Source organism: Artibeus jamaicensis, unplaced genomic scaffold, assembly GCF_021234435.1.
Source record: "Artibeus jamaicensis isolate MK-2021 breed Jamaican fruit bat unplaced genomic scaffold, CSHL_Jam_final contig_559, whole genome shotgun sequence".
NCBI classification, from domain to species: Eukaryota; Metazoa; Chordata; class Mammalia; order Chiroptera; family Phyllostomidae; genus Artibeus; species Artibeus jamaicensis.
The window spans coordinates 593,364-608,199 of record NW_026521887.1 but is presented as its reverse complement, the minus strand read 5'-3'; the positions used below and the strand labels follow the sequence as shown (position 1 = coordinate 608,199).

General features: G+C 34.3%; 1 protein-coding gene and 1 pseudogene across 1 annotated transcript in view; both read left to right on the top strand.

Moving 5' to 3' along the window:
• The window catches only part of MYO16 (myosin XVI), a 660,093-nt gene that overhangs the window by 627,336 nt on the left and 17,921 nt on the right, over positions 1-14,836 (top strand). The window contains exon 34 of the mRNA XM_053670348.1: positions 1,467-1,558. Coding sequence (XP_053526323.1) covers positions 1,467-1,558 — 92 coding nt within the window. The remainder of the gene's footprint in view (positions 1-1,466; positions 1,559-14,836) is intronic.
• LOC119037097 (uncharacterized) lies at positions 2,397-2,494 on the top strand (annotated as a pseudogene).

The window sequence follows — 14,836 nt, the reverse complement described above, 5'->3', positions numbered from 1 at the left end:
CATTTGGGGATTATTTCTTTGTCTTCCCATTGTTTGTGAGACTTTTCTTGTTTGCCTCAGCTTCTTAAATTTATTTGTTCTGGCTTTCTGGGCTTATGGTGTAAACTTCTGTGGTAGAATACCTGTGAAATTTAGTAGTACAGTCTCCTTTGGGTATCCTGATGTTCACCACTTCCACCTACTCTTTTTTTCTGATCATTTGGAGGGGAAGGCAAAATGGTTTATGACAGGAGGACAGTATTCTATGATATTTACAGTAGCAGCTGGTAGAGAAGAGGTAGAAGATCCTTTGGCTATGTATAGTGTTAGCCATGATATTCCACCCAACTAGTCACTTTTTAGAAAGGATGGAAAGAAGATAAGACTCTTGTTGGGGAGGGTAGGATTGTGAGTTGGATCTCAAAAGCAGTGAGGTTGGGGGTGGTCAGATTCTGAGGTGAGGTGAGAGTAAAGGATAGTAAATAGGCATAGTGTGTGAGAGAATAGAGTTAACCACTACAGTAACAGAGTTCAGGAAACTGTGAAGTGGACTAAGATCTGGGGTGGGTGTTGTGTAGTATTTACAATTGTATAGAATAGCTATTATTTACAATACTATTAGAGCAACAATCATATGACAGAATCTATGAGATCTAGATAACAAGAATAGGGAGTATAGGACCTTGAGTAGCGTGCTGATGGATCACAAGTGAAGTGAAGGACAGTAAATTAGCAATACACTATGAATGAGAAAACAGGGGAAACCTGCCAAATGGTACAATATAACCAGCCAAGCAAAGAAGACTATACAGAAAGAAGAGGAATACAAAAATACTATTAAAATAAAATATGTAAAAATAATAATACAAATATGCAATAAATTTCAGGTTCTCTGTATTAGCAAAGTGAAATTTGTCTCACTGTCTCAGCTGTTGGGATGTCCCCTCTTTGGGTCCAACTCTGGTATTTTCAAAGCTTCAGGTATTTTTGTCTCACTTGTGGATATTTAAAAAAAAAAGAAAAAGGAAAAAAAGCAGAAGAATGAAGGAAGAAGAGATAAAATTGGAAAGAAAGGAAGAAGGAATAAAACGTCTGGTTTTTCAAATTCCACTACAATTTTTGATCTCCTATTTTCATGTATGCTGTGATACTGTTGGCTGTTTGCTCTGTTCCTCTGTAGATTGGCTAAGTTTTTCTCCCATGTGTAGGGGGATGTAGAATCTGCACTTTCCTACCACATTTCCATCTTCCCTCCTTCTTCATTATTATTTTTTTTCTTTTGCCAGTATATTCATTTATTAAACAGAACTAGAGCACTACTTTATTTTCCCATATTTTCTTGGAAAGTCTTTCTTATTCAATTAATGTTTAACTTGTGATCATTTTAATCCATAAAATATAACAGTTTTAGTGTATTACAATAAATATACAGCTTATTTTGCTTAGGGAAAAATATACAACTTAACTACTCTGTTTTGATCTCATAGGTTTACCTGAAGAAGAGGGATTCTCCAGGTTGTCTGTGAGTGGGACAGCAACCTCAACATTTCAGAGACACAGAGAGAGTCATACCACTCAGGTAATGACCCCTACATATTCACATATGCCATAATAAATGAAATTATGACAAGAAATTTATTAAGGTATGACCAAGAACATATTTTTTACTGTACTAGAGAAAGGAGTTACTCTCATCTCTGCCTAAGTTTCTCAAGCTTAATATTCTTCTCTCTCCTCTATCTCAGCTGACTTAATCATTTTGTTGGTTTAAAAAATAATAATTTGTCCCATACAAATAAAAATAATAAGTACTATAAACATAATTTATATTGTAGAATTTTTTAATCACTGTCAGGGGAAGATGATATTAAATTTACTGAATGATGTTAATATGTTTTCCACATTTGACCTCAGCTAAAATTGGGGGACTCTAAGTGACAACACATGGTAATAAAATACTGGAAGCACCTGTGGTTTTATGGCATGCCATTATATCTCAGTTACTGCTTCCAAATTCCATGTAATACAAATTCATTTAAAATATGACATGTAATCAGAGCACAGTTAAATAGAAATAAGATGACAGTGCACAAAACTATGTTTCAGCATGTTTCTGTGATTTCACATATTTGCTTAATGTGTTTGACCTTAAAAAGTTCACCAAAATGAAGATTTTCACTGCAAGAAAAAAAACCCAGTAGTGTTTTTAGAAAGAAAAAAGACTTATATAATATAATTTAGTATTTTGCTATGTTGAATTTAAAACAGTTTCTTTTCTTCCTTCTTATTAAATTTATTGGGGAGACACTGGTTAACAAATTATACAGGCTGCAGGTGTACAGTTCTACAACACATCAATTGTACACTGTATTGTGTGTTCACCACCCCAAGTCAAGTCTCCTTTCATCACCAATTATTTTTCTCAGCCTTTTGGCTAAGATCAAGTGTAATATCTATTCTTATAAGTTTAAAATATTGTTTTCAATAAATTATCTTTAAAAAGATATGACTTTGCATTCAAGGTGTACAAGGAACAATATTTCAGGCTTTATTATTTAGTATATTTGAAGTATAGCAACAAGATTCTTATTTTGTATGAAGTCATCATACAGCTCTTATTATTTCAAATATCTGCATAAAAATCTTTTAAAGTCTCAGTCAAGTATCCAGATGTTTTAAGAAATCCACTATCCAGCTATTGATCAGCTTGCATCTTAATATGTGGCATTATGTAGGCATGGCCTTATCAGATCATATTTTCTAAATAACACTGATGAGGTTGTGAGAAAAATCAATAATTTTAATCTTAAAAATAAATCTTAAAGGAGGTAATCTGCTGAAATCATTTACAGTGATATATAGGCACTGAAATAAAAAGGAAATGCTGATTGGTAGCAATAATAGATTGTCCTAATCTCCCTTCTGTTCCTTAGAGATGCATTTACTTTACCTTGTAAGCAGTACAGATGCTTTATCTAAGATAATTCACAGGGGACCCTACTTGTATTGAACATTGGTTTGATTTTCATTACAGGGTTGACTCCTGTACTTTAGAGCACAATGATAGGCCATCTGACACCCTTCCCAGGGCTCTCACTACAATGTGGTTCATGGAGAAAAGGGTTAATATTGAAACAAGGTACATAAAATAGACATCTCTGCAACTTTTCCCCGGATCTTTCATTGACTTGACCAAGAAGCGAAGAGAAATGGTAAAGGTCATCAGAAATAACTTTCCACTCCCAATTTTCAATGGAGGCTTGTTTTCAAATGCAAACCTGCCTGCCTTCAGTCATCTCCCAATGCATTTTTTCAAGGAAATGAAAAAACAGGCATATTTTATTCCATACAAAAGTGTGGACATGCATTCTCATGGTAAGACACATTCCTCACTGTTGAAAACTATACAAGTTATGTGAAACTATGCATTTAATGGCCACACATCTTTCAGCATAAATGTCTCTTGTGTGACATTTATAGAGGAAGTATGGACACATACAGGCATACTACATTTTAGATTTTCTACTGATGCAATTAAATAGGAATTCTATAAAATCAGTTGGACTAATTGGACATACAGAAGTAAAATTAAATGCTAACTAACAAATTGAATAGTCCCTTTTTGAGGATTTCTATATTTTAATTAGCATCAGGAATGATTTCATTTTCTTTAAGGAAGATAAAAGTGTATGGGCACTGTTGTAGATAAAGCAGGAAATGGATACAGTAATTTACCCAAGATTATAGGGAAAATTCAGAGTCCACAGTTTGAATGGATGTCAACATTGTATGTCCTGTCTCTGAGAATGAATTTACCATAACTCATTAAAAGGAATGCAGGAGTCATTCAACTTTTTCATGAAATTTGAAGAATTGCTGGTTCAAGACAGAAATCTAAAAAGCCATAGTAGACATTTATAAATTTTTAGCTGCCAGTCACATATTTAAGTTTTTTCAATATCACAGTGAAATTTTAAAGGGAGAGTCTCCCTTTTTCTTTGTCCTTTGATAGCTAAACGAATACATGTGATATGGGCTCAGTCAATCTATCAGCCATTGATTATGGAGTGAGAGGCACATAATGGAGAGCAGAGAATAGCTGTTGCCATGGGGGGGTCACATCTGGCAGTGGTGGCTCCCTATAGTGGCAGCAGATGTTGATCAGTGTATGTCTACTGCCAACCACTGCATCCACCTTGGTTTGTCCAGTTTGCCAGATTTTTCTTTGAACTCCATGTCACTCTTTCACCATCCAGTAAAGCTTCTAACTGTTAAGATGCCCAGAGTTAGTCTTCAATTGCTTGCTTGCAAATAAGAATTTTTGACTGCCATTAATCTGATAAGTAGTAATTTCCTTCCTCTTGGTACAGAATATAAAAAAATGTAGCTTATATTCAGTTTCATCATGATTTTTGTTAATTTTGTTAATTTTTCAAATATGGTTTTACATTAAGTAGTAAAATTAATTTTACTTAAAATATTTGAAAATAGTGAAAACTGAGATATTAGCTGTATCACAAATGTGGCTGAGTTTATTTTTGGTCCTTATATAGGTGGTTTGGTAGGTCCACGCTGTGAACAAAGATAAAATATTCATGACCTTCCAAAGCACTCAGGCAGCAGGAATAAAACCAGCAGTGAATGTGTGACATCATGGGTTTCCACTTATTGGCCCTGGAATGTGGCTTTGTGGCACATCCAAGTCCTCAAATCTGGAATTTCGTAGGTTATAGAAACCATTTCAAATCGGTTTTAGAATTTGACAGCCTGCATAAAAATAATACACCATTTACATATTTGACATTTTATGCAGTGTAAAATAACGTTTAAAAAAATTGGTGCCATTTGGCATGATGCAGTTTCTTAGCAATAACGCGGCAGTGGAAGGCTCAGCAGTGAACATAACAGTGAGAACATCTTCCAACCCAGAATGACTTCGTAGTGTTTTTTGCTGTGCTTGCAATCCTCTGCTGATGCAGAAGGCCAGGTAACCTGACACAGGAAGCCTATGTATTATAAATAGAGCAAAAATATGAGCAGTGCAGGAGGGGGTGTCCTGCAGGCAGACGGGTACCCAATGGGCTTGTATAATGTAAATGCTGAGTGCTTGCCCTGGCATAAAATTGCTAGTTGCACATCTGGTTAGGGGTCCACACTTGACATTGAAAAATGAGATGTTTTCTTTTCCCACATGAGCATAGTTTATTTGTATGTGCATCTCATTTTACCTTTACCAACTTACCCTTCATGCCATTTTACTTCTCTCAGCTATCTATTCTTCACAAAACTATGGTGTGGTTTATGATCTTTCATTTTCATTATGGGTATTTATCATATTTCTTGCCAAACCTTTTTAATATTATTTTGTTTTTTACAAAGGCATAAAAATTTTTATTAATATCTGTCAGAATCAAACATTCATTTTAAGAAGTCACTGATGGTATCTGATAAAATAGTGGCATTCTAAAACCCAAGAGCTTAATGTATATCTCCCCACTCCAGAAACAGCAGCCAGTGAAAGCCATAACATAATCAATTGCAATTGATCCATATGAAGGAACAAATTGTTATGTGGCTTATTTTACTGAACAATCAAATAAACCTTTTTTGGAAAGTAACATATCAACAAAATGAAGAGTTACAGAGCACTAAATAAACCCAATGTCTTCTTTCTATATTCAATTTGTGTTCTACAAAGACTGCTTCAAAATACACTGTGACATGGAAAAGAAAGTGTGCTAGATAAAATAACTAAATCTAGATATTTAATTTAATAATTAAGAGATAATTCTAAAGCATATGGTAAAAAATAAAAATCAGATAACTATTTCGAAAGGAAGTATACACGTGTTTCATTTAGGAGCTACAGACTGAAATCCAGCATAGAAGCTCTTTCACACAGCTGCAATTTCTGGGAATCAGTCTGCACCACTTGTGACTTCCACATTATGCTCAAGAAATGAAAGCAGTGAATTAATTTGATGGTATGAGTTAAATGACAACAACATTTTCAAAGGAAAAGGGACATATCCTGTACAGATATATAGGAAATTAGAACATAAACAACAAAACTAAATCCTATATTTTGTGTTTGTTCCTCATAAAATTGTACCATACATATACCATAAATGTATTTGAATGCACAGCGTTTTCCTAGTGAAGACATTGACTGTTATCAATGAGGAGAATTCAATTTTAAGAACTATGAAAAGATTGAGAAATCAGAATTGTGATATGTTTTTAAAGAGGAGAAGGGTCTTTGTTATCTCTGCATACTCACCTTCCATATGGGAAAGCTGCACTTAGCCAACGCCACTGCATAAGGGAGGGAGGAACAATGCAACTAAGAAAATGCATTTAAGTATATTCTAGTTAACTTAATTATTTTAATATTAATTCAATTTAATTTTTAAAATTAAAGAAATGAAAAATCTATGTATAAATTCTAAATCTGTTATTTGACATATAGATATAGAAACTAGTGATTGTTTTTCAGACTGATTAGAGAGAATATATGTAACACGTCAAGTATGCTGCCTGCAATATAGCAAGTGCTGAAAAAGTGCTTGGTAGTATTATTACAGTATTCTTTCTTTTTCAAGGTCCATATCTTGAATATCAATTCTGACTCTAATAGAAAGACTCTACCTAAAATATGTAGGAAATTAGATTGAATTAGCAGAGACCAATATTTATCTGGAATTTTCATAAATCATGTATGTCATATATGTGATTTTCAAAAATATGTTGTTATAGAAATTATAAATTTAGAAAAAAGCAACAGTGATTAGTAAAACATACAACTTCAGTGAACCTTATCATTTTACCATATTTGCCCTGGCAGCATATTTTTAGGGAAACACTCATGCCGAGTGTGATCCCATCCCTGCCTGCCACACTGAGGGGAGTCACACTGAACTTGGTGCATGGCCCTCCATTACACTTTTAAAGCTTGTCATTTTTGCTTCCAGTGATGTTTTAGGCTTAATTTGCACTAGGACCCACCTGCTTTACTGAAAATTCAGGATATCTGTATAGCTCTCCTCCCACACCATATTTCAAATAAATCCATCCTTTTTTTCTTTCAACTTTTTTCACTTTCCAATTTTCACACCTATACATAATAACTGCGAACAAGAGACTGTGGGTGACCTTAACCTTGGTCTCTAATGACACATTTTTTTACTCTTGGTGCTCTTTCCTAATTCTTTCATTGCTGTTCTTCTGAGTCTCAGTCCTCTCTTGATTTCTCGGCTACGGTCACCACTTGAATTGGTGACTGAACCAAGGTCAGTAAAATCATTAACAATTTCAGTATCACTGTCTGTATTAAAGTTGTGCGTTTCTTTTGTAGTCATGATTTTGTCATCTTAATGTTTAAATATAATCCTGCTTTAACACTTTCTTACTTTCATCAAAAGTAATTTCAAATCACTGTTACTTTCTGCCAATAAGATGGTGTCATCTGCATATCTTAAATCATTGATACTTCTTTCAACAATTTTCACTCTTTCTTCTAAGTCTAGTCATTTTTCATATGACATGTTCTGCATACAGATTAAACATATAGGGAGATAAAATGCATCCTTGTCTGACACCTTTGCCTATAAGAAACCATTCAGTCTTCTCCTATTCTGTCCTGACAGTGGCTTCCTGCTCATGATACAGGTTACTCATCAGGACACTTGAGTGCTGAGGCATGTCCATTCCTTTCAGAGCAACCCCAGCTTTTCATGATTCATGAAGTCAAAGGCTTTACTGGAGTCTATAAAAGTAGACTAACCTGAAATTCTTTGGAGCACTCCAGTATCCAATGAATATTTCCAATTAAAATCCAACTTAAACATCTTCTTTACTTGTATGGGAATATGAGAACAATGCCCTTATACTTATTGCACTCCTTGGCATCTTTTTTCTTAAAAATTGGGATGTATATTGAAAAGCACCCAATTTGTAGACTATTGTTTTGTTTCCATATTTACTGACATATTCTTGTGAGGATTTTGGCAGATCTTATCTCTGTGCTGTGAAAAATAATTCTATCAGAACCCCATTAATCCCTGGTGATTCACTTCTTCCCAATACTTTCAGGGCAGCTTTCACTTCACGTTCTATAATTTCATGTTCTTCCTCCTAGTAATCATCTTCAAAGGTGTATCGCCCTTTTGCCTCCTTGTGTACAGATCTTTAGGACTCTGTTTCCACCACCTTTTTATTTTCTCCTGATTAGATAGTGTGCTTCTCTGTCGGTTGTTCAGCATTTCTACTCTAGGTTTGAATTTCCCTCTTATTTTCTTGAATCTTCTGGTAAAGAGCTCTTTGCTGTTCTTTTTTGTCTCCTTGTGTTGACTGTGTAATAGTTCTTTTTATTTTTTAAATTTTTATTTATTTTTATTGCATGTTTTCATTACAATTTATCCCCCTTATATCTCCTTCCACCCTGCCCACCTCCCTTTCCCCCCAACAATCACCACACTGTTGTCCATGTCCATAAGTCCATTTTCTTTTTTGCTCAATCCCTCCACCCTCTAACCACCCTCCCAGAGCTGTCAGCATTTGCAACAGCATGGACAGACCTGGAGACATTATGCTAAGTGAAATAAGCCAGAGAAAGACAAATACCGTATGATTTTCTTATAAGTAAAATCTGATGAACAAACTGAACTAACAAGCAAAATAGAGACAGACTCATAGTTGGAGAGAAGTCTGATAGTTCATTTTTATCTGCACATATAGTCATTGGAAAGCCGTATTCAGGATTTAAATGCTGCTTTGTATCATCTTTTACTTTGCCTTTCGCCTGTGTTTGACAATATGAGGGAAGACCCAAAAAACCCACAATTTATTTATTAAAAAATTGTGTATTTATTCTTACATGTTTAAATTCATTCACCTCCATTTGTACTCTCCATTTGATGCAATACACATCTCAAGATGTTTTTCCCACTGCTGAAAATTTCTGAACTCATTGATTTTGATACTTTTTAGTGCTTCTGCCATTTCTTGTTTCACCTCTTCCACATTGGCAAAATGTTTCCCTTTGAGGACTTTTCTCACCTGAGGGAAAAATGTTCCTTAGGGCAAGATCAGATGAATAGGGAGGGTGGGGCATGGGAGTCATGCCATTTTTGATAAAAAACTGCTGAACAGTCAATGCAGTGTGGGCAGGGGCACTTGTAAATCACCCATCATGAAATGGGCAAGTGTTTAGTATTCAAAAAATTCACTGAGGCCAAAAATAGCCTCTCACAACAATGCCAGCAGGTACACTGTTACAGATGGGTTCCTAGAACAGTCAACTAGTGGGAATAGCTTGTATAACAGAGAGACCACCCTCCAGAAAATAATTCTGTGTTTTGTGGCCCCCCTTCCTCACATTTAGTATTTCTTCTGTCATCCATCTTGATTTTTCTTTCCTTTACACTCTGGCATTGACTTCTTTGCATTCTTTCCTAACAATATTTCTAGTTTCAAACCATAGTTCTTTTAGTTTTGGTCACCTGAGTTTATCAGTACAAATCTGTATTTATGTGAACCTTAAATTCATCAGGAGTGTTATTTACATTGTTTTGGTACTATGAGTGTTGTATTGCTCTTCTTCAGCTTTACACTCATGTCTGATATTAATAGTTCATGGTCAGTATCACAATCTGTTCCTCATCTTGTTTTAGAAGAGAATACAGCTTCTCCATCTCCTGGTTCCAAATATATAATTTATTTTATTTCTTCTATATTGCCTATTTGGTGATGCTCATGTATACAGTCATCCATTTGGTAGTTAGAAACACATTTGTGATAGACAAGTTGTTGGCTTCACAGAAATACACAAGCCAGGCTCCTGCTTCATCCCTGACCCCTACTCCAAATTTTCCAAGGACATTGGGCTCTGCTTTATTTACTATTTTTGTATTCCAATCACCTATAATTATCAGCATATCTGGTTTTGCTGTATAATGAATTTCTTCTTGAATACTTATATAAAAGCCTTCAATTTTGTCTTCTGCAGCCACTGTAGTTGGAGCAGACTTTAGTCATAGTTAATTGGTTTTCCTAGAAGTCTGATTGACATTATACATTCCAACCTTGTGTTGTAACCCCTAACTGTCTGTGCTACATCTTGCTTCAGTATTAAAGCAATTTTGTTTCTTCTGTGTTTGTCATTTCCAGAAAAGACTTTATAATTGCCTGACTGGAAATGTTGCACTTCAGTCCATTTTAGTTCACTCTGACCAAGCACTGAAATATTTAGATGTTCCATTCCTTGCTTTACATTTCCAGTTTACCTTGGTTCATGCTTCTTGTGATCCATTTTTCAATTGTATATGTGGTACAGCATCTTTCCTTTTCTCTTTGTGCATATCACCCACTAGACATCCTTCCGGCTCTGGTTTAGTTGTGTCATCAGCAACTATACTATTCATACTTAGTGTCTGCTCTTCCTCAGTAACTGTTTGAGTGCTGCCTGGCCTGGGAGTCTCATCCTTCAGCGCTGTCTCATATTTTGTTTTGGACTGTCTCAACCCAGGGTTTTCAAAGTAAAACAGAAAAAAGAATAAGAAAGAAATTAAGCTGTTGTTTATGATTGACTTCTGCTGAAGTGTGTCAAAACCATGTGCTAGAGTCTTTGATGCTGCAATCATCAAACTCCTATAAATTTGAAATGTAGTTTTGTTAAACTTCTATTATAGATGTTTGCTTTATAGTTGTCACATACACTACGTCTCTATACTTTATAGTTGTCACCTATGTTACATCTACATATATTAAACATATTCTCCCAAACTATATTATAACTATGCTTTCAACCATAATGCATGTTTTAGACAGCTTTAATGGGGGAAAATAATCTTTTTGTTGTCCCATAATTTAACATATCTGTGGCTATTTTTCATTCCTAGAGTTTTAAGTCCCCTTCCACTATCATTTACTTTACCCTGAAGAAATCCTTTAACATTTTATTTGCAGCAGGTCTGGGGAATTCTCTTTACTATCTTTAATCTGAACATGTCTTTATTCTGCTTTCACTCTAAGTTTTGATTTCCTTCACAACTCACTTGTTTTTGTTTACTGTTTTTAGTCCTCTGATTGGTGTTTATGTATTTTATTTAATGTTTTTATTATAATTAGTGAGAGAAATAGGCTGTAAGGACTTGCTTCATCTTGGCCAAACTTATGTAGTTATTGCATATAAATTTATAATGCTATTAAGTCAGATTGATTGGTCCTTATCTTTATAGTCTGTGCTTTTCTTGTTTTGTTCAAGAATATCTTTCTTATTAAAAAAGAAAAAATCTTTCTTACCCTGCTGCCATATATATTTATGTGTGTGTGTATATATATACACATATATACATATAAATATATATAAATACACACATACATGCATACATAAATATGCATATATTTTTTTCTATACTGAAGGTGTCCAGACAATAGGACAATGACATCATACAGTTCTCCCAATCACCATCAGTTACCGCATTGTATTTTCCTGACTCTCATCAAAGGTCTGAAATCTCTTCCCATTCTAAAGTGATTTTAGTTTTGGGAAGAGCCAGAAGTCATGGGGCAACAAATCTGGGCCATAGAGGGGCTAAGTCACCTGGGTGACTTGTTTCAACAAAAAACTGCATGAGATGCAATGCATGAGTGGGTGCATTATCGTGATGAAGCTGCCAACCACCTGTTTCCCATAGTGGTGGCCTTCTGAATCATCTAAATAGTTCCCATGGAGGAATTTAAAACTTAATGGAAAATTGAACGCAGGTTTATTGCTCTATTCACTCAGTCATTTTGGATGCCACAGCCACACAGTACACATGCTCACTCAACATTGTCTACTGCCCCCACTGACTAGTACAATGAAGTTGTCATTTTTCACACATGAACATTCCAGTCCACTCTCATTGGCTTCTAGGTCATACTAATATTGCACAAACCACTCTCATTGTATTAACAATGGCTGGACTTTTCTGGGTACATCTTGGTACATGTGTGTATAAAGATACATTAAAGTATAGGTTTGTTTTTACAGTTAGAACTGTAGCTACTTGGAATTTGCTCTTTAATAAAAAAATTAATTAACAATGTAAGTTTACATTTTTCTGTGCTGATAACAATCTTACACACCTTATATCACATAGGACCGTGCTGCCGACTTCCTCCTAATGCTGAGTACATTGCCAGAAATGAACTGTTCTCTACACTTGTCACTGACCTTCCACATGCTTTTTCAATATTGCTTTCCTCTTGATGGTATCCCTGAGTCCACCCTCCAAGCAACATAGTTGGTTTCCTCTGTAATTTGCTTCCTGTTACTCTATAATGTGAATTTCTTTTATACAACTTATTTTGTTGTTTTATAATCTTGTGTGTATATATAGACCCTGATAGACTTCTGAACATATAGAGATGTTGTTCAAATCATTCTCATTATATTATACGCACTCTCATTAATACATCTTAATCATTTTTGTATTCTGAACACAAAGCACTTAATTGCCAGCTCTGTGTAATTGTCAACCAGCAGCAGCCTCAGAAGAATTAAGGGAAAGCAGACTGATAGAATATTCCTACATTTATCAAATATTGTAATTCATTCCCATGTTAAAAATGTACCAGTAGACTTGTTAAATAGGATCACAGGCAATTGCATCATTGATTAGAGAATATTAATGTCACATTTTATATGGTAATTAGATTCTAAAATTGTCATGCAATGTGAGAGTCACAATAAAAATGACTGACTCTGGAAAATCCCTTGTATTCTGCATAAAGAATGATATATATGGTATTAATGTATATAACTGTTAATATATATGCATAGTACATAAGACAAAATAAAGCACATAATATATGTGTGTTGAATTCTAAAAAAGTGGATTGCCTAAAATTGAATTTTCAGAGGTTCATTTATTCAGTCATTAAACCAATACTTACTGAGGATCCACTTGTGCCAGGCACAAATCTAGGCATTTTGGATACCTTAGTGTACAAAACAAACATCTTTGCCTTCATGGAAGTTAAATTTTAGCATGGGAAATCAAACAATAAAAAATATCTATAATATGCTTAAAGGCAATATAGTCATCCCTTCTTATTTGTGATTTCAGTTACTCATGATCAACCACAGTCCTAAAATATTAAATGGAAAATTACAGAAATAAAAAATTCAAAAGTTTTACATTGCATACTATTATGAATAACTTGATGAAATCTTGAGCTGTCCCACTCCATCCCAGCTGGGACATGATTCATGCCTTTGTCCAGCATCTCCATGCTGTGCACTCTACCACTCTACCCACCCATTAGTCACTTAATAGCCATCCCAGTCATCAGATCAACTCTTGTGGTATCACAGTACTTGTGTTCCAGTAAGCCTTATTTTACTTAATAATGGCCCCAAAGTGCAAGATAACTGATGTTGGCAATTCAGATATGTCATACAGAAGCCATAAAGTACTTGTGATGTATTCTCAGGAAGTCAATAGTAACCTAACACTATGTCACAATGTCTATATTATTCACTTCATCTCATCATGTAGTCATTTTATCTTCTCATATTATCACAAGAAAAAAGTGAGAAAGAAAAGAAAATATCACTATAAGATAATTTGAGAAAGGCCTCATGCACATGACTTTTATTACAGTATATTGCTATAATTGTTCTATTTTATTAATATAAATTATTGTTAATCTCTTACTGTACTTAATTTATAAATTAAACATTAACGAAAAGTATATATATATATATATATATATATATATATATATATATATATATATATATATATAGTTCAAAACTAGCTGCAAATTCAGGCATCTACTAGGTGTCTTTGAATGTATTCCCCACAGATAATGGGGTGGGGGACTACTACTAAATTATATATTAAAAAGTAACACAGGAAAAGTAGGACTAGAAGTGACAAGAATGATATGGAGGAAAATTGAGTTGTACTTTTAAATCGGGTTGTCAGCAAAAGCCTCATTGAGAAAAAAATAAAGTAAGGAATTCAGGGAGGGAGCTGATATGAGGGAAGAGCATTTCATGTAGGAGAAGAGCAAAGGCCCTGAGATAGGGGCATGTCTGAACTGCAAGATGGCCAGGGTAGCTGGAGTGGAGCTCTACTGGTGTTTAAATGAAGAGAAGTTGAAATTATTATTAATAACAAAATGTTAATTCTAAAAAGGGATTTGTTTAAGTTATAAACTATAAGAAAAAGCTAAATATAAAATACCATTTATAGCTTTATTGTATTGTCTTTCTTTAAACCCATTTACCAGTTTTGAAAACTTTAGGCTACTTAGATTATAAGTTAGAAATAAATATTTGCTTTTTTCTATAAGTGGAAAACACAAGACGAATACCTCAATTACTGCTCAAGATAACAGAAAATTGGAAGAGAGACACCTGGGAATCTGGGGCCCAGATTTCCTGACTACTTAAGTATAGTGTCTTGTTCCATCATGCTAAAACATGATCATCTAACATTGGTGAAGAAATTTATTTATTTTAGTAGACCTTATAGCCCTGATTCTTTTCTGATTTCTGTGATTACATTATTATTTGAAATAACGTTCTTTTGTCACAAGTCATTTCGTACTTCTGACTTTGTCAGAACAGGTTCTAAAAAAGATGAAGTGTGACATTGCAAAGAAGTGTCATGAAGTCAATGATGTTAAAAGCCTAGAATGTGAAGACCAAGTGATCTGAAATTAATTATATATACTTCCAGGTGGCTTTTATTATATATATGTTTTAGAATGAAGTCTTGATTTAAAAAATTTACTCTTAAATATTGCCTGCTTTGGCAAAATCCTCTTTTCCTGCCTAATCCTTCTTTAAATATGTTTTCCT